The 20,922-nt window shown below is 44.4% G+C and overlaps 1 protein-coding gene across 1 annotated transcript; it reads left to right on the top strand.

Annotated features, from left to right (window-relative positions):
- The first annotated feature begins 355 nt into the window (after positions 1–355).
- On the top strand, positions 356–19,371 carry LOC115559902 (NACHT, LRR and PYD domains-containing protein 3). The gene is made up of 11 exons (XM_030379071.1): positions 356–411; positions 1,430–1,546; positions 1,622–1,738; positions 1,961–2,030; positions 2,216–2,444; positions 7,152–8,934; positions 10,595–10,768; positions 11,962–12,135; positions 14,916–15,089; positions 15,266–15,312; positions 18,145–19,371. The coding sequence occupies exons 1-11, from the start codon at positions 362–364 to the stop codon at positions 18,693–18,695; spliced, it is 3,486 nt and encodes a 1,161-aa protein (XP_030234931.1). The 5' UTR covers positions 356–361; the 3' UTR covers positions 18,696–19,371.
- The last annotated feature ends 1,551 nt before the right edge of the window (positions 19,372–20,922 follow it).

Raw genomic sequence — 20,922 nt, 5'->3', positions numbered from 1 at the left:
AGCAACTGATATAAAAGCAGAATTAAACAAACACTGAATGGCCATAGAAACAATATGTCATTGTGTTTATGTCCAGGACTCCAGTCTACTATGGATGAGGTGAGAGGGGAGGGGGGTCCTACCTCTAAGACCACTCTGTCTGGGGAACATGGCCGCCAGAGCAAAGCTAAGAGGTAAGAGGAGGATCTCTCACTATCTGTGACCGCTGTCCATCTCAGAGCTCAGCGGTGATGTATCATGACTCCATCATTAGTCAGAGTAAAGGATGTGTAATGTGTGTCTCTTGTGTTGAAGCCCAGAGCAGCAGAAGAGAGCAGACTCTCCTGGACCCAGCTGTGTCTCCATGAAGAGTGACTGGTCTATGGATCCACCTGTTAGCTTTAAAGATGGAAATCAGTCTATTGAGAAGAGGTTAGGATTTAAACAGTGACCCGTTGGAGATGGTGTGAATGAGAGGAGGGATAAGGCTGTTTTAGGCCCGTCCACACAGCATAAGTCTTGTGCGTTTCGGCCGACCATCCAGACGGAGCTGGCAAATCTGATGCCCGAAACCGCACACTTCTGAAACCACCCTCGGAGGTGGTTTCAAATCTATCCGGACCTATGCGGTTTCGTGTTAGGATTCGTGTTGACGCCTGAAACGCAAACTATGACGTCATTAGCCCCCCACCAGCTGGGGAACGTCCGAGTTGCGTTGAATTTTTTATTTATTTTATTTGTATTCTTTTTGTAGCTTTAAATAAAGCCCCTTGATAAATGTAATTACTAACTGTACATTAAAAAGTACTTGATGCTCTCCACTCTCCGATCTTTTTTCCATCATTAGTCTGAGTAAAGGATGTGTGTCTCTTGTGTTGAAGCCCAGAGCAGCAGAAGAGAGCAGACTCTCCTGGACCCAGCTGTGTCTCCATGAAGAGTGACTGGTCTATGGATCCACCTGTTAGCTTTAAAGATGGAAATCAGTCTATTGAGAAGAGGTTAGGATTTAAACAGTGACCCGTTGGAGATGGTGTGAATGAGAGGAGGGATAAGGCTGTTTTAGGCCCGTCCACACAGCATAAGTCTTGTGCGTTTCGGCCGACCATCCAGACGGAGCTGGCAAATCCGATGCCCGAAACCGCACACTTCTGAAACTACCCTCGGAGGTGGTTTCAAATCTATCCGGTCCTATGCGGTTTCGTGTTAGGATTCGTGTTGACGCCTGAAACGCAAACTATGACGTCATTAGCCCCCCACCAGCTGGGGAACGTCCGAGTTGCGTTGAATTTTTTATTTATTATTTTATTTGTATTCTTTTTGTAGCTTTAAATAAAGCCCCTTGATAAATGTATTTACTAACTGTACATTAAAAAGTACTTGATGCTCTCCACTCTCCGCTCTTTTTTCCATCATTAGTCTGAGTAAAGGATGTGTGTCTCTTGTGTTGAAGCCCAGAGCAGCAGAAGAGAGCAGACTCCCCTGGACCCTGCTGTCCCTCCATGAAGAGTGACCTCTCTAAGTTTCCACCTATAACGTTTAAAGATGGAAATCAGTCTATTGCGAAAAGGTAAGGATTTATCAGAGATTCTAAAATCACACCTTCTCAAAAACATCCATAAATCCTGGTTCTTGTTTTTCCCAGAAGAGTCCAGCAGCAGAGAGCAGACTCCCCTGGACCCAGCTGTGTCTCCATGAAGAGTGACCGCTCTATGCATAATCCTCCTAAATTTAAAGATGGACTGCCCTCCAAAGCGGAGAGGTAGGAGTTTCAAACATACAATGACAACAGATCAGTTAAATGTTATCAGACTACTGTTTACGTTAATTAGGAAAGTCAGGAAAAACATGTTCATTCTCTCTCTCGCTCTCGCTCTGTCTGTCTGTCTGTCTGTCTGTCTGTCTGTCTGTCTGTCTGTCTCTGTCTGTCTGTCTGTCTGTCTGTCTGTGTGTACTGTGTGTACTGTGTGTGTTCTCTCCACAGAGATCCCCACCACAGGTCAAAGGTTACCAGAGCTCAGTCTGTAAAGCAGTATCAAACAGAGCTGATCAAGGTGTGTAAATCTCCAACAACACGTCTGACTTTAGCTCTACATGAACATTAGAAAGCATCTCTTGTGGTGCTAATAGTTTCCAGCCTTCTCTCTTTAGACCATCAGGATGTGAATCCAGGAAAGATGCTTCTGATGTCCTCAGTTAATTCAGAGTAAAGTTCTCCTTGATGTTTGTTCTGTTCCAGAGGGCTGAGGAGAACGCACACGCTTTTCTAGACAAGGAGCTGAAGAAGCACTGGAGGGATCTCTTCTCAGATTACCCACAATGCTCAGAGAGTCAGAGGGAAGAGGAGGAGGAGGTGGATGGTAAGAACGAGGAGCAGAGGAGACGCGCCATAGAGGGAGTGGTAGACATCACAAAGCTCTGCCTGATGGAGATGAACCAGGAGGAACTGGCCTACACACTGGGGGACAGTAAGAGACTCTTATTTAGAAAACTGAATATACTGTTATTTTGAAATGTTAAGGTTAAGTGGTTTGATCCAGATATGTAGGGTTATTGTATATACGGTTAAATGGTTCAATCCAGATATGTAAGGTTATTCTGGGGTTGTCAGGATAAATGCTTTGATCACGAGGCGCCTGGCCTCCCATGTGACCCCCCTTTTCCGGGACCTCCACTGGCTCCCTGTAGTAGCTCGCATCAAATTTAAGACGATGGTACTGGCATACAAGGCAGTCGATGGAACTGCCCCTGCCTACCTCCTAGCATTGCTAAAGCCACACACCCCAGATCGATCCCTCCGCTCAACTACCTCAGCTGGACGTCTGGTACCGCTATCGCTAAGAGCTAGCAAATGTCGATCAGCAAAGTCACTTTTCTCGTTTTTTTTTGGGACCTCAGTGGTGGAACAAGCTCCCTGCCGTTCTCAGGACCGCAGTCGCTCATTATCTTCGGAAATTATCTTGTGTTGTATTGTATTATAGTACTTAACTGTGTAGCAACTGCAGTAGTTGCTATCATTGCTGTAACACGGGGAATGCGTTAGCCTAGCGATTGTTGTACTTGCATTTGGTTCTATGAACATCCTTACTGTACCGACAGCGATATATTGTTGCAGTTCTTATGACAAATGTACGTTATTGTAAGTGGCTTTGGATAAAAGCATCTGTTAAATGTAAATGTAAATATGTAGGGTTACTGTGGGGGTATTGCCGTGGATAAATCCCACTGTCTAATACTAAATTACGAGAGGTCGAGAAGGACTAGGGTTGAATGATCAAGGCTTTTTTGCGAGCGCAGGGAGTTGCAACTTCACCTGAGTTGGTTTGCAAAGAAGTGGCCCATCTGGCCTGGGATTTCTGAGGTAACTACAGCTCTGTGATTGCCTAGACCAGGGGTCTGCAACCTTTTGTATCAAAAGAGCCATTTTGGCCCATCTCCCGCAAAAAAATTTTTTTTGGAGCCGCAAACTTTTTAATTCACCCCCTCCCCTCTCCGGAGACGCTAACGCTGCGCACCGCACAGACATTTTTTGTGACACTCTGTAAAAAAATAACATAAATCTTTAGCTGTCATGTGGCATCAGGGAGTAGCCTACAGTACAGTAGACTACAGTAGCCAGTCAGCAGCGTCAACCGTTGACGTTCTACGTGATCGGTCATGGCCAGCAATGTAAACAAGGAATAGATAGCATAGCATAGCGATACAATAGTCAAGTAATGAAAAAACTGTAAGGACCTTTATTATCAAAATATAACGTACTGAAACTTTAATATTCAACACAAGAACTTTAATGCTGTAAACCCTTCTCGCTCAGTATTCGTTCGTGCAATTGGCTGTCAACGGTGGATGCTGCTGATTGGCGGCTCACTGGCATGTCCCGCCTCCTGCCAATGGCAGCATCTAGGCTACTTCCTGATGCCAGATGCCAGTTAAAGATTTAACTCCTACTGGGATTAGCCAACTGCAAATCAACGAAGCTTTGTCATTCACTCCCCCCCTCACGGTAGCGCAATTGCGCATCCATTGCGACCTCTCGTTTAGTTGACGATATATATCAAAATATATATATAATTTTTTTTTTTTTTTTTTTTTTTTTTTTTTTTAAGAAAACTGCAGGGAGCCACGGCTGAGGGGCTAAAGAGCCGCATGCGGCTCCGGAGCCGCAGGTTGCCGACCCCTGGCCTAGACCAAACAGAGTTACATTAAACATTACAGTTATATGAAGTTTAGATATTATGCATTAATTATATGAAGTGAGGCCTTTGATTAAATTCCATTCATCGCCTTGTTTATTAACCTGATCTTAAATCACCATGACTTACCACATGTGTTTAAGAGATGAGCCCCGTGAAAGCAATATTCATTTAAACAGTAAAATATGCATTTATAATAGTTAACAATGCCACTTTATTTGTCTATGGAATATACAGTCCTAATCCTAAAGCTGGTAATGTCTGATTTCAACCGAGGTATGGATTAGTTAACTTTACGTCTAACTAACAGGTAGAAGTATAGATACTTGGGTTTAAAAAGACTTCTGTAGAAGTTGAAGCATCAACTCAAGCTTTTTACATTTGGTCGCTGCATTTATCCCATCCGTGAATTAGTGACACACACACAGCACACTGCTTTAACACACTGCCCCACGTCCCCCCCAAAAACTTTTTTCTAAAGGACATTTAATAACTACAATGTTAATGTTTAAAAAATTGGGATGCACCAGTTTCAGACACATTTATGCCCATTGAAAATGAACGCATATTAGTACAATGCAAAATACATTAAAGAACCATATATGTGTACTACTGAGCATTAACATGTGTCTCATGGAGCGGAAGATATGAAGACTAGTTGCACCAAGTATTGTAATGGTGCAAAAAGTCAAACTTCAGAGGCATGTTATCAAAAGCCTTTATTGGGAATGTAAATGTGCGTATCCAAGCTTAGCTGCAGGAATTTTTGAGGGCAACGGATGTAAGATAACAAAACGGGACAAGAAAATTGGTTTACCTAGGGCAGGCTTAGTAACAATTATCCTTGTATGGTTGTCTATATACAGTACAGTACACATTATAACTAGATGTAACAAACACTTTAGACTCAATCCTGTATGTACAACAACTGACACGCACGCACGCACACACACACACTCCTCCTAGCGGGCCAGCAGTAGTGCCACCGTTTAGGCTATAGTGCTCACTCACTCACTCACTCACTCACTCACTCACTCACTCACTCACTCACTCACTCTCTCTCCTCCTAGCGGGCCAGCAGTAGTGCCACCGTTTAGGCTGTAGTGCTCGCACACACACATTCTCAGTGGGAGCGCTGGTCGGGTCGGGGTTGGCGTGGGCTGGGGCCGAGTGCGGTTGCTGGCTTGCAGCCCACATTGTGTGAACATAGTCCCTTTACGGTCACCATGCATGCACAACGCGCAAGCCATAGGCCTAACATATCCAAACTCACCCTTACATTTACACTCATCGACACTCTGGAACAGTTAAATGACAGACTTCTGTTCTTGTTACAATCCGATTCCTCATGTCATGGTCCTTACCGTGACCACGTCTGCTATTTCCTAGCTAGAATGTGGTGCGATTTGTGTCATGTCAGAGAATGTAGACGGGCTCTGGTCATGTGCAGATGTGATGGATCGCGTATAAACCAATAGGGTGTCAGAATTGTATATGTTTCTATTTTCATCCAACCACAATCAAATTCACTCTCTCCGATGACGCAAATTATCTGGATCGTTTTATTCTTTTTAACTATTACGCCGGATTGAAAACAAGCCGAAATTAAATAGGGGTAACGAGGCCATTTTAAAATAGTAAGGAGTAGAAAGTACGTGTGTGTGTGTGTGTGTGTGTGTGTGTGTGTGTGTGTGTGTGTGTGTGTGTGTGTGTGTGTGTGTGTGTGTGTGTGTGTGTGTGTGTGTGTGTGTGTGTGTGTGTGTGTGTGTGTGTGTGTGTGTGTGTGTTCAAACACAGGAGTGGCATTTTGCAATCAGGTCGCAGTGTGCCTTGCAAACGTATGCTTCACATTTGAAACATGTAAGACTTTCTCATTGTCTCTAGGGGCACAGAGCTCACATCTCTTCCGTTTCTGCCCCTGTTTTGGTGGGAGAGCGGCCAGGGCAGTGGCTGGGGCTTGCAGACTCCTCCCCAGACTGCCATAGGCTGGTGTGCGGGGAAGGTGCTGGCGCCGTTGAATTAGAGGAGTCACTAAAGCTTTCCCAAGCTCTGCCAGGAAGAGTCCCCCTTGAAACATTTCCCCTGATTCCAGGCTGGGTCAATCGCTGTCCACACCACATATGCATTACATGCAGACACATCAAGGATGTTGTGGAACACTGCCACAGGCCAACGAGCTGTCATTCACATGCAGGTGTATGTACCAGTAAGCTGCAATGAAAGAAACAATGACTAGATTTGAAACAATATTGAATCTGTCTTACACAAAATGTTTTACATGAATACAAGTAAATGAAATGCATGACAGATGAAACTATACATTACCTTATCAAGGCAGTCAACGCCTCCTTTGTCTCTGTTGTAGTCAAGGATGATCCGGGGTTTCCTGTGCTCTGCTTCGCTGACAGCGGCGTATTTGTGTCGAGTGCTCATCAGGATGACATTCTTATTTTTCTTTGGCAAATATGACACGACTGTGTGTGTCAGTGAAAGCAAATTTGGATGAGAGTGCATTTCTCCCTCTGGTCGAAACCAGTCCAGGGGGAAGTTGAGGCTTGTTCTTCCTCACTGTCCCCACCATGGTGAGATTTCTTTTCAGCAGCTCCTGACCAACCCTAACCCTTATTATGGGTAAATCAGGTTAAAGGATGTTAAACAATATGCTGCAAATAAACAGATTAAGCAGAATAACTCAGTGGAAGCAATGCAACACTATCTCGTTACATCAGCATAGCAAGTCACTTTCTACTGATTTATTACTATTATTAGAGCAATCCTATTGCTGTGAAAGTATATAATATATAATTCTATAATTCTGAACATTTTGAATCAGTAACATGCAGTCCTTGTCATGTCCAGCTACTCGAACCACAAGTAATGCTCCTAAATAACACGAAGTTGATCCTTTTACAGGAAATATTGACATGTTTCCACTTATGTCACCATCGACTAACTGATGTCTTCTGTTGTTTACTCATTTAGGATCTGCTGCTGTCGAGTGCCAACATAAAATCAAGTCTAATTTGAAGAAGAAGTTAAAATGCTGGTTTGAGGGAATTGCTAAAGCAGGTCAGCCAACAGGTCTGAATGACTTCTACACAGAGCTCTCCATCACAGAGGGAGGCAGTGGTGAGGTCAACAAGGAACATGAGGTCAGATTGATAGAAACAGCTTCCAGGAAACCAGCCAAGGAGGAAACACCAATCAAATGTGAAGATATCTTTAATCCCTCAGCTGGACAAGATAAACCAATCAGAACAGTAATGACAACTGGAGTGGCCGGCATTGGTAAAACCGTCTTAACACACAAGTTCACTCTGGACTGGGCTGAAGGCCAAGCCAACCATGACATACACTTCACATTTCTCTTCACTTTCAGAGAGCTGAATTTACTAAAAGGGAAAGAGTTAAGCTTGGTGGAACTTCTTCATCACTTCTTTTCTGAGACAAAAGAAGCAGGAATCTGCGGATATGAACGGTTCCAAGTTGTCTTCATCTTGGATGGTCTGGATGAGTGTAGACTTCCTCTGGACTTCCAGAACAACCAGATATGGACTGATGTCACCAAGCCAACCTCAGTAGACATACTGCTGACAAACCTCATCAGGGGCAACCTGCTTCTCTCTGCTCGCATCTGGATAACCACACGCCCTGCGGCAGCCAATCAGATCCCTGCTGAGTTTGTTGACATGGTAACAGAGGTGAGAGGGTTCAACGACCAACAGAAGGAAGAGTACTTCAGGAAAAGATTCACAGAGGAGACACTGGCTAGCACAATCATCTCCCACGTGAAGAAATCACGAAGCCTCCACATCATGTGTCACATCCCTGTCTTCTGTTGGATCACTGCTACAGTTCTGGAGGACATATTCAAAGACTCCCAGGTAGAAGAGATGCCAAAAACTGTGACTCAGATGTACAGCCACTTCCTGAGGGTTCAGTCCATACAGGGGGACAGGAAGTACTATGGGAAAGCTGAAACGGATTCAGGCTGGAGTTCAGAGAGCAGGGAGATCATTGTTTCTCTGGGAAAACTGGCTTTAAACCAGCTGGAGAAAGGCAACCTGATCTTCTATGAGGCAGACCTGGAAGAGTGTGCCATCGACATCAGAGCAGCCTCTGTGTACTCAGGAGTGTTCACCCAGATCTTTAAAGAGGAGGGTGGGCTGAACCAGGACAAGGTGTTCTGCTTTGTCCATCTGAGCATCCAGGAGTTTCTTGCTGCCCTTTATGTCCTTCTTTCCTTCATCGATACTGGTATCAATCTGCTCTCGGAAGAACAACCATCCTCCAGGAAAGATCAACTCCTCTCCCTCTATCGGAGTGGTGTGGACAAGGCCTTAGAGAGTGAGAACGGACACCTGGACTTGTTCATCCGCTTCCTCCTGGGCCTCTCTCTAGAGACCAATCAGATTGTCCTACGAGGTCTGCTGGGACCGACAGGAACTAGCTCACTGACCAATGAGGGAACAGTGTCTTACATCAAGCAGAAGATAGATAAAGAACTCTCTCCAGAGAGAACCATAAACTTGTTTCACTGTCTGAATGAGCTGAATGACCATTCTCTAGTGAAGGAGATCCAAAAGTACCTGACATCAGGAAGTGTTTCCCAAAAAAACCTCTCTCTTGCTCAACTGTCAGCTCTGGCCTTCATCTTTCTAACATCAGAAGGGGAGCTGGACGTGTTTGACCTGAAGAAATACTCTGCTACAGAGCAGGGTCTTCTGAGGCTGCTGCCAGTGGTCAAGGCCTCCAAAACATCTCTGTAGGTTCACTCATAACATAATGTATTACGATACACACTACACAATATACAAACAACTGACCATGTTTATATGTGAAGCACTTTGAAGCACTTTGTGTATGAAAAGTGCTACATAAATAAAGTTCCCTTGCCTTGCCTAGATAATTATATGCAAAAGATCTCTATGGGTTCATTATAACATGTATTACTATTCTACTCACAACAGAATGAACATACTATTTGAATATAAAACATATTATGATATACAAAATATCTTGTAGGTGTACTATTAACAAATAATGTATTACAGTACACATAAGGGCATATTCAGAATACTAGAATCTAGGAGTAGTATTCATGTAAAAAAAACATTTTCAAACACAACTAAACTGTTTAAAGGTCCCATGGCATGAAAATGTCACTTTATGAGGTTTTTTAACATTAATATGAGTTCCCCTAGCCTGCCTATGGTCCCCCAGTAGCTAGAAATGGGGTAGGTGTAAAACGAGCACTAGGTGTCCTGCTCCGCCTCGAAAAATGAAAGCTCAGATGCTCCGATTTTGTATTTGGCCCCAAATGTCGTCATAAGGGGCCAGGATACCTTCCCTTCTCTGCTTTGCCCACCTGGAGAAATTGAGCCGTCAATTAGACAATTAACTATGACTGTTGTACACTTCTTTGTTATTTGGATAATAGTTCTGCTGTTGGTTTTATGGCGCATAACACGTTGGGTTCTCTGACGTCTCTGGTATTTCCACAACGAGACTCGTAGTGGGGATTATCTCAACCATGGTGGAGAATGAACTGGGGGAAAGGAACTTTGGCTTTTACTCCCTGAACTACATGAACCGCGTAATGGAGGAGAAGGGATTGTTGCCCGCGATTGCCTCCCGCTGGAGGCCCGCTGCCCCCTTCCGAGACGGTGGTGCCTCAGCAGCAGGCAGCGGGGCTCTGGGGGAGGAGACAATTCCGGGCAAAAATCCCTTTCTCCTCCATGTCATGGTTCAGTCTACTTCAGATTGATGTGGAAGTGGAAGAACCAGAGACGTCGGCGAACCCGAAGCAGTCGTTTGAGATTCATAATATCGTCTGGAGGTGCACACAGCTTTTGTCTGTGATAATATATATTATATGATGTAGATATCTATGTATAATATATTATTTAGATAAAGAGCTCCAGGACTCCCGCCGGAGTGTTCTAGAATATTTACAGAACACGGCCAAATACTGTGTGCGCCTCGCCAATGCGATACATCCACTGTAAACGGAGCGCATGGTACCGTGGCCGCAAGCTGCTCAGGGCCACACCACCACCCTCCTCCTTGACCTGACTCTCTCCTCCTCATTTGCATTAAAGCTACAGACACAGAAACGGCACATTTGGGGAAAGCTCAATGTGCGACTGGCTCGTAGTGGCTGTAATTCTGCACCACGGCTGAATTTCGGCAACGTCTTCAAATACTGGGTTAGGGGCCCACTAATATCTATATTAAAGCATCCATAAAGTAGCATGCCATGGGAACTTTAACATTTTACACCCAAACCATAATAAACATTTAAACATCTAATGATTGAGGAAATATTTTATAAACTGAATAACATTCCTTCATTATGTAATAAGTTATGGATTTACGTTGCTTTAATCACAGTTCCTAACATATTGTGTTTATTTTGTGTGAAGGCTGAATGGCTGTCATCTGTCAAAGAGATGCTGTGAAGCTCTGGCCTCAGTTCTCAGCTCCAACTCCTCTAGCCTGATAGAGCTGGACCTGAGTGCCAATGATCTGCAGGATTCAGGAGTGAAGCTGCTCTCCGCTGGACTGGGGAGTCCACACTGTACACTGGAAACTCTCAGGTCATTTTTAATCAATGTTCAAACAGTTACACCACAATAGTATGTCTAATGACAACTTTTGTTTAATAATTGAACATCTATGGGAGATTTATCTCTTCATATTTTAAGATCCAGGTTATCCATATTAATTATTATTTCATGTATGTAAAAAGACTGGTTTCAATTCTCATAACACATTTAGGGCCCTATTTTAAAGGTCTGAAACGCAAGTGAGAAGCGCCAAGCTCAAGTAGCTTTGTGGGCGGTTCTATGGCGACGTCCCTATTTTAGCAGCGCCAAAATGACTCTTGCGTCCGGCGCAAATCTAAAAAGGGTTGCTCTGAAGTAGCCTAATTTACCCGTAGGTGTGGTTTGGGCGTAATCTGCAATAAACCAATGAGAGTGCCGGCTCCCATCCCCTTTAAGAGCCATGAGCGCATTTTAATCTGACAATTGTTTTTTTTGCAGCGTGTCTGCAGTCTACGATGAGACAGATGCACATGAGTTTCAAATTTCAAATGTCTCAGTTTATGCCCTAATAATATGGCCTAATTCACACATGGAATGTGGTTTTCTTCCACAATTTCAGAAATACTGAATCCTCAAATAAATGTTGGCAAAGAAAGCTTAACACGCATATGATATGCGGTAACTGTGGTTCTATTTAATGATATACGCGATGCATTATACACATTGTTTCTTATCAATATTGTATGCATTATCGTTATCGACTTGTGTTCCTAATATGCATGCGTCCCCCCGTTAATATACATTGCCATGGACTGTATTATGCGTTACGTGTTTAGTTTGCGTGTGTTTACCAGATGGACGCACACACGCGTGCCCGCATTCATAAATTATTTTACACATACACACACGCACACACACACACACACTTTTTAACACTCACTCGCGGTAAAACATTTTTTTCCCACGATCAAATACTCATCAATCCCAAAAGTTATAGGCATGTACACGATTTCTGTGTCAAGAAAATATGTGTTTGCTGTACGGTGTTTGCAGATGCATTTTTTTAAAAGTACAACTTATTACCGCTGTATCAGCTGTTCTTTCCCAAATAATTTCCCAAGAATGTGTGGCTAGGTAGATGAGAGAAGCAAAGTGTATGTGCGAGGTGCACATAGGTCAATTGCGCCGGATGCAAGATGGGGCCCATCACAGTTCCTAACATGATGTGTTTATTTTGTGTGAAGGCTGAATGGTTGTCAACTGTCAGAGAGATGCTGTGAAGCTCTGGCATCAGTTCTCAGCTCCAACTCCTCTTGTCTGAGAGAGATGGACCTGAGTACCAATGATCTGCAGGATTCAGGAGTGAAGCTGCTCTCTGCTGGACTGATGAGTCCACACTGTACACTGGAAACTCTCAGGTCAGTTATCAGCCTCTTCTTCAAACTGTGTCTTGGGGTTGTTTAATATGTAAGGGATGATCCACGACTAGGTGGGCTGTTATCGATATCGATATGTATGTTATGCGCTATGTACCTCTGGCCAGCTGATTTGAGAGTTAGGGATTGACCTGTTAACTGCTAGTATGTTGTGTATGTTATATGTTATGTATCTCTGGCCAGCTGATGTGAGCTGAGGGATAGTCAGTAGTGTAGACATGGTAATGAGGCTTCAGCTGTGCTGTGATCTGAATATAATGCACCCCTCACCACTTGAACATCCCTGGTTGTGGTCAAGTTATACATATTGAACATTAAAGATGTAATTTATTAACATCACATTAGTCTGGAGTAAGTGCTGCTTATGTCCAATGCATTTCTGTTGCTCTTTTCCCTGCTGACAAAACACACCCTTGTTCTACACAACGTTAGAACCTGCGAAGAAATGGTCTTAGCGTACCAAACACAGCAGACTTCTCCTGACTCTAACGGAGTCTACAGCTCTTATTTGATTTGTAGCTATTAAGAAAGGAGCATTTTTTAAGATCCTGTTTCACATTAGACTGTGTAGCCCCGCCCATTCTGCCGGCGATTTGAGTTCGTCCTGCACAAGGGTCTGGAGAAGAGCAATACATTTCTTTCTGCTTCCGATACATTTTTGCGGGAGCCAATCACCAAGCCGGCATTTCCCCTTGCCGCGATATTGGCTGGTTTAACACAATGACGACAGGGAAGCGATGGCAAGCAGCCAATTGCGTACAGGGTCAGTTGAACTAGGCCCGTTGATCACGCCTCTTGTGCTGAAGAAAATGACGGCAGCTTCCCCAGACCAACGTGCAATCTACGATTGAGCTTAGTCTGGCAATAGCCAGACTAGTTTCACATCCAAGTGAAGGAAGTTCTGCTGTATGTGATGATGTCATCTCCCCACTTCCTCTTCCTGTTCTCAGACAGGATGACACAGCTCTGTCTCCATAAAGTATCAATAAAGCTTTTACTTGTGCTTTTACTACATATGGATGAATAAACTTTATAAATGTGGTTACTTTTGTGCGAACTGCTCAACCAGATAGAATAGTGTGTGTGTGTGTGTGTGTGTGTGTGTGTGTGTGTGTGTGTGTGTGTGTGTGTGTGTGTGTGTGTGTGTGTGTGTGTGTGTGTGTGTGTGTGTGTGTGTGTGTGTGTGTGTGTGTGTGTGTGTGTGTGTGTGACAGCTGTATCAGCTGTTCTTTCCCAAATAATTTCCCAAGAATGTGTGGCTAGGTAGATGAGAGAAGCAAAGTGTATGTGCGAGGTGCACATAGGTCAATTGTGCCGGATGCAAGATGGGGCCCATCACAGTTCCTAACATGATGTGTTTATTTTGTGTGAAGGCTGAATGGTTGTCAACTGTCAGAGAGATGCTGTGAAGCTCTGGCATCAGTTCTCAGCTCCAACTCCTCTTGTCTGAGAGAGATGGACCTGAGTACCAATGATCTGCAGGATTCAGGAGTGAAGCTGCTCTCTGCTGGACTGATGAGTCCACACTGTACACTGGAAACTCTCAGGTCAGTTATCAGCCTCTTCTTCAAACTGTGTCTTGGGGTTGTTTAATATGTAAGGGATGATCCACGACTAGGTGGGCTGTTATCGATATCGATATGTATGTTATGCGCTATGTACCTCTGGCCAGCTGATTTGAGAGTTAGGGATTGACCTGTTAACTGCTAGTATGTTGTGTATGTTATATGTTATGTATCTCTGGCCAGCTGATGTGAGCTGAGGGATAGTCAGTAGTGTAGACATGGTAATGAGGCTTCAGCTGTGCTGTGATCTGAATATAATGCACCCCTCACCACTTGAACATCCCTGGTTGTGGTCAAGTTATACATATTGAACATTAAAGATGTAATTTATTAACATCACATTAGTCTGGAGTAAGTGCTGCTTATGTCCAATGCATTTCTGTTGCTCTTTTCCCTGCTGACAAAACACTCCCTTGTTCTACACAACGTTAGAACCTGCGAAGAAATGGTCTTAGCGTACCAAACACAGCAGACTTCTCCTGACTCTAACGGAGTCTACAGCTCTTATTTGATTTGTAGCTATTAAGAAAGGAGCATTTTTTAAGATCCTGTTTCACATTAGACTGTGTAGCCCCGCCCATTCTGCCGGCGATTTGAGTTCGTCCTGCACAAGGGTCTGGAGAAGAGCAATACATTTCTTTCTGCTTCCGATACATTTTTGCGGGAGCCAATCACCAAGCCGGCATTTCCCCTTGCCGCGATATTGGCTGGTTTAACACAATGACGACAGGGAAGCGATGGCAAGCAGCCAATTGCGTACAGGGTCAGTTGAACTAGGCCCGTTGATCACGCCTCTTGTGCTGAAGAAAATGACGGCAGCTTCCCCAGACCAACGTGCAATCTACGATTGAGCTTAGTCTGGCAATAGCCAGACTAGTTTCACATCCAAGTGAAGGAAGTTCTGCTGTATGTGATGATGTCATCTCCCCACTTCCTCTTCCTGTTCTCAGACAGGATGACACAGCTCTGTCTCCATAAAGTATCAATAAAGCTTTTACTTGTGCTTTTACTACATATGGATGACTAAACTTTATAAATGTGGTTACTTTTGTGCGAACTGCTCAACCAGATAGAATAGTGTGTGTGTGTGTGTGTGTGTGTGTGTGTGTGTGTGTGTGTGTGTGTGTGTGTGTGTGTGTGTGTGTGTGTGTGTGTGTGTGTGTGTGTGTGTGTGTGTGTGTGTGTGTGTGTGTGCAGGTTGTCTGGCTGCCTGATCACACAGGAAGGCTGTGCTTCTCTGGCCTCAGCTCTGAGCTCCAACCCCTCCCATCTGAGAGAGTTGGACCTGAGCTACAATCACCCAGGAGACTCAGGAGTTACGCTGCTCTCTGCTGGACTGGAGGATCCACGCTGGAGACTGGACACCCTAAGGTATGGAGAGGACAGCTCACCACTCAGGGACAATGTCTCCTACAAGGGTTTAAACCGCTGCTAGATGAAGCGGTTTGAAAAGGCAGCTGTAGCTCATGTTGTGAAGAAAGTTATGAGACAGCAGGTGATGAAGGTGAATGTTTCAACATGCTGCTCTCACTTTGTTTCCCCCCCAGTGTGGAGCACGGTGGAGTGTGGAGGCTGAAACCAGCCCTAAAGAAGTGTAAGTGTTTGTTTAGTTTGATTCATCTCGAGACACGCTAACTATTGAGATGGAAAGTCCATTCACACAGCAGGAGGTGATTCAGATCATCAGTCATCGGATAAATGCTGCGATTATGTCCCTCCCACGGACTCTCAGCGTTTCTGGGGGTGAATGGATGAGTTGGCTGGCCTGGACGCTGGGATTCTGCGTGATGATTGGAGGGTCTGTCGAAAGACTGGGTCGCCGTTTGATTGAAAGAGATTTTGAACAATAAAACATTGCTGGAGTCTTCAGTCCCAACACCGATTTTGCAAGCGAGTTGAAGACTTAAACTGCAACCTATTTCTTAATATTTCCTTGCCAAATTGTTAGACAATTTTCATCGTGCATCATACATTTATACACACAATTCCTTGTTTAAATTTAACATAATTCCCACATTTCATTGTTCGAGTTTAATTTAGTTTTGGTAGTTTGTATATTAATGTGGTAGGCTAGTTCGTTTTGTGGTGGTGGTGAGCTAGCCAGCTAGCAAGCTGCACCACACGATGGCAGACACTGCTAATATTGTTTACCTGCTTTTGGCAAAGCCATTTGATAGCCTTCCTTACAAGGAGAAACTGAGAATTAAACAGCAGGGCAGATCAACACCTAAGATTGATATGGTGCAAAAAGTAGGTAAAGGTAACAGGTCATTTCAGCTCTTCTGGTATGGGAAAATTAGCTGGCTGACTGTAAGTGCTGTTACAAATAAAATGTATAGCTGTAATTGGGCTTGTCATGGCTTCAGCTCTCAAAGCTCTGCAGGCCAAAGTAAAAAAATTAGCCCCCATTTCACGCGGATCACTTGCGTCCCGAACCATGAGGGTTGATCCGTACGGATCAAGGGTAACCCATGAACCGTTGCATCACTAATGCATAGTGACAAGTCTTGGATGGAGGGGAGACGGGAATTGCGGCCAATGATGATGATTTCCAATTGATTGCAGTTGAGTTTGAGAAAAATTTGTTCATCCAGGTTTTTATTGGATAAGACAGTTTGTGAGGGTACAGAGAATGGCAAGAGTGATGGTTTCTGTAGAGACATAAAGCTGGGTATCATCGGCGTAACAGTGAGGTTGTAGTTCGTGGTGGCGTATGATGTGACGAAGGGGAAGAATGTAGAGGATGAACAGAAGGGGACCAAGTACGGAACCTTGGGGGACACTGGGGTGGTTATGGATTTGCAATTATTGATGAAAATGAAGTGGAATCTGTCTGAAAGGTATGATCTGAACCAGGAATTTGTGGAGCCGGTGATGCCAATGCATGATTGCAGGCGACTGAGGAGTATGGAGTGGTCGATGGTGTCAAAGGCGGCGCTGAGGTCGAGAAGGAGGAGAATGTTGAGTGAGCCACTCATTGGTTGCTGTGATGAGTTCTGAAGCCGGATTGAAATGTTTCATACGGTTGGTTTGAGTGAAGATGTTGTTTGAGCTGACTGGCGACAGAACGTTCAAGTTGTTTGGAGAGAAATGGGAGGTTTGAAATAGGTCGGAAATTGTCAGGATTTTCAGGGTCCCGGCCGGGCTTTTTGAGGATTGGTGTGATGGCAGCAAGTTTGAAAGAAAGGGGTAGAGTACCAGTGGTGAGGGAGGAGTTTATAATGTCAGTGATGAGTGGGGAGATATTTAGGAGACAGGCTTTGACAAGGGTAGATGGGATGAGATCCAAGGGGAAGGAAAAGAGTTTAATGCCAGATAGCATTTTGGAGAGTTCAGATGCTGTTATGGGTGAGAATGAGGAAATGGGAGAGGAGGTGGTTAGCTGGCTTTGTATGTTTTCAATTTTTGACTGAAAAAAAGATAGGAAATTATTGCATTTGTCTGGGGTGAAGGAGTGTGGGATATTGTCCATTGGTTTTAGGAATTTGTTTATGGTGGAAAACCATAGTGTTGATCTCTATAATGATAGCTAGGTGGTCGGAGATGGTGAGGTCAGTGTGTGAGAGTTGTTCTATGTGGATGCTGATGGAACAGACCAGGTCCAGAATGTGTCCATGGCTGTGGTTGGGTTGAGTATATCCTGCAAGTCGGTTGTAGCATTGCAGTCCGGGGAGTCAATGTGAATATTAAAATCGCCTAGGAGTAAAATGGATGAAGAGATGAAGGACAGTTGGGTGATGAAGTCTGAGAAATCGGACAGAAAGGATGGGTTGGGTTTTGGAGGACGGTAGTTGCTAGCAATGATGATAGGTTTTGGGCCGGGGAGTTTAAAAAACAGGTTTACCAAAGATAGTGCAGCAGGGATGGGGAGGGGCCGAGGGTTGAGGTCTTGGTGGTGTATGGCAGCAATCCCTCCCCCCCGGCCTTTAGTGCGTTGGTTGTCCATGTATGAATATTAAGCAGGGGTGTTTTTTTTTTAATGCAAGGTTGTCCAGGGGTTATTGCCAGGTTTCCGTGAGACAGTAAGTCCAGTTTATTGTCAGTGATGAATTAATTTAAGATGAGGCTTTTATTGTTGAGGGATCTTGTGTTGAACAGGGCTATTTTCAGAGGCTTTTGTTTTGAAATGTGTGCGGAGGAAGTGGGTACCGGGCGGATGTTGAAGAGATTCACCGGTAGGTTGCTCTGATGACGTGTGTTGTTGTGTTGACGGAATGAAGTAATGCGGTAGCTGTGGTCATTCCAGAGGGATGTGAGACTGTTTTCCTCTGTGGAATAAACATGCGACGCGAGCGTCTGTGAATGTTAAATGCTAAATAAAATGTAGCGGAATAAAAAGAATAATGCAAAGAGAACGGTAGTGATGATGATGATGATGATGATGAAGAATAGTTCAGCAGCTAATCATGTCTTGTTCTCCTGTCAGATGCCTGTGAACTCACACTGGATAAAAACACAGCCCACAGACGACTCTCTCTGTCTGAGGGCAACAGAAAGGTGACGCGGGTTGGAGAGGACCAGCCGTATCCGGATCACCCAGAGAGATTTGACTACGAAGGCCAGGTGTTGTGTAGAGAGGGTCTGACTGGCCGCTGTTACTGGGAGGTAGAGTGGGAAGAACCTCTTTATATAGGAGTGATATGCAAAGGAATATCAAGGTGCAGTAGTGATGCCAGCGCGCTTGGACAGAACAAAGAGTCCTGGACTCTTTATTGTCATGATGGTGGTTACACTGCCCGGTACAACCGTATTAGAACGATCACACCTCTCAAACTCGTTGGCTCTAACAGAGTAGGAGTGTATCTGGACCGGCCTGCTGGCACTCTGTCCTTCTACAGAGTGTCGCCAGATATAGGAGGCTCCTCAGATACACTGACACACATCCACACCTTCCAGGCCTCCTTCACCCAGGTGGACCTCCTCCCTGCGTTTAAGTTATGGAAGGATGGTTCCTCAGTGTCTCTGTGTCGGTTGTAGAAAAGAACAACACAAACCCACGCGGACGGACGTGCTTTTTTTTTTTCAAACGCATGCAGGCAGGCAGGCAGACACACACACACAAACAGGTTATATTCAGGGATTGAACTCACCTGCCGGAAGCCTTCATAAGATGGGGGGGAATCCAACATGGCCGCTCTGACGCTCACCTGAAAGGCTGGTGCCTGCTTGGCATCCAGCGGGGTTTTGTTTGGGGGGTTTGTTTCTGTTCCTTTGGCTTTTGTTGCCTACTCTTAGTTTGGTACATTTGGTTTCATATCACTCAAACGCCACACTACACTATACTGATTACTTGTTTTTAGTTGTTTAAACTGAGTTATTAAATGAACGTGACATTTAACTGTCTCTGTGTAGATCTCCCTTCTTGGTTGTGCTCTAAAACGAGCTGGGCACAACAGACTTTTGAAGTGAATGACATGTAGGAGGTTTTAATATATCATGCTTTTCACAAGAAACCTGATTTCTTGCAGCTGTTTTTGCCTTCATTCATGTTTTGTAAAGATTTGATGTGTTATGGTGTATTTTATTTGAAGGGATACATGCTATTTTATATATTGCTAATGTCTGTTAGACAAGCATATACAATGTATCATTTGACTTTTTACGTTCATCTTGCTCTGCTTATTACAACAATAAATCATTTGTTTCGCAGTAACTCAGTACTTGAAGTCATTTCACCAGATACTTTCTCAATCTTCCTCAAGTCATTATCTGATGAGTACTTTTACTTTTTTTTTGGCATCGGTAAATATGATAACATTGTTGCCAAATCGGGTGAAAATGCGATTTTTAAGATTGCAATTGTTAAAGTGTTTGAATGAATAAACAGGCCCTTCAAACAGTTTTTACTAGAAAACGGCCCAACCACTATTGTTTAATCCCTCTGGATTGTGAAACTTTGATAAAACGACAGTGGTACCCCTTATGTTTGACTTGTTATGCAGATTAAAAGTTTAGACCTGCTATTCAATGTTATGGTCAGGGTTGGCTAAATGTATAAAAAAGGTAAATGAAGGAAGAAAGAAACACAAGACTATCGTGGGTGCTGTGTAACTAGGTTCTGTAATAAATGTATGAATGTGGTAAATTTGGCATACTGACTAATATAGGCGTAGTATTAAAGTTGAACATTGAAGCACTGGTTAATGTGAATAATAATAATAGCAACACTGTTATTCTCCAGTGCACCATTGAAGGGCTCGTCGTTCTTAAAGCCACCGCGGCATCTAATGGTGAGGGACGGGAGGTTAAAACGGAGTGTACAAAACACTCTACACAAGGGTTAGGGGCAACTTACCACTTTTCAAAAACGTTTTTTTGGGTTAGGACAATCAACAATTAAGGACACGTCGCTGGCACGGGCCATCATCAGGCGAAACCTCGGGGGTCCCCGGCCCAACCCAACATTCAAGCCAAGGGGTTGCCATGTTCCCAGCCTGGCAATCCATATCCTTTCAGCCCTGCGCCGTTGGGCGGTGGACCAAAAAGGGTTTGCTTCGAGCACAGACGCGGAAAGGGCCAGCCATCCGTGTTCAACAAAATGCGCAACCACAGGTAGGTGAGCGTCTCTTTTGTGTGTGATGTTATATCTGTGCTGGTAGAAGCGGACACGAACTGTATTCCCCGTTTCTCCCACATATTGGAGATCACAGGTAAGGCAGCGGATAAGGTACACACAATTTCTCGTGTTAAGATCAGCATGGCGATCAGTGGGGAAAACGTTCCCATTGTTCCGGTTTCGGGCCCACGGGATAAAGTTATAAAAATAAGAGAGTCTGTTGACTCTGGGCTCCGACAGGGGGCGTAGTTTGGCCCTCACTAGCAGATCTCTAATATTCTTGTTCCTCCTGTAGGCCGCGATAATGCCGTAGTCAGGAAGGTAAGTGGTAGAGTCCAGGAGGTGTTGAAAGTTCGCCCTGACCAGTCGGGTCAGGCGAGCGGAGGAGGTGGAATATGTCGTCACAAAAGGTATACGGTGTCCCTCAACAGGCGGACGCACTAATTTGAAAACCTTAAGCAAAAGACGGCGGGCCGAAAGCGAATAACCCCTGAGGGCAAGGGCCTCAAACAGAACCCTGACCGCTTGCCAGAAATCAGAGGTTCTGGAACAGATCCGTTGAAACCGTAGGAGTTGTGATTTTAGTAGTCCCGGGAATGTATGTTTCGGGTGAAAGCTGCTCGCATGCAAGAGCGCGTGTGTGTCTGT

Source organism: Gadus morhua, chromosome 15, assembly GCF_902167405.1.
Source record: "Gadus morhua chromosome 15, gadMor3.0, whole genome shotgun sequence".
Lineage (NCBI taxonomy): Eukaryota > Metazoa > Chordata > Actinopteri > Gadiformes > Gadidae > Gadus > Gadus morhua.
The sequence above is the reverse complement of the archived record's forward strand: the minus strand, read 5'-3'. Positions and strand labels throughout refer to the sequence as shown.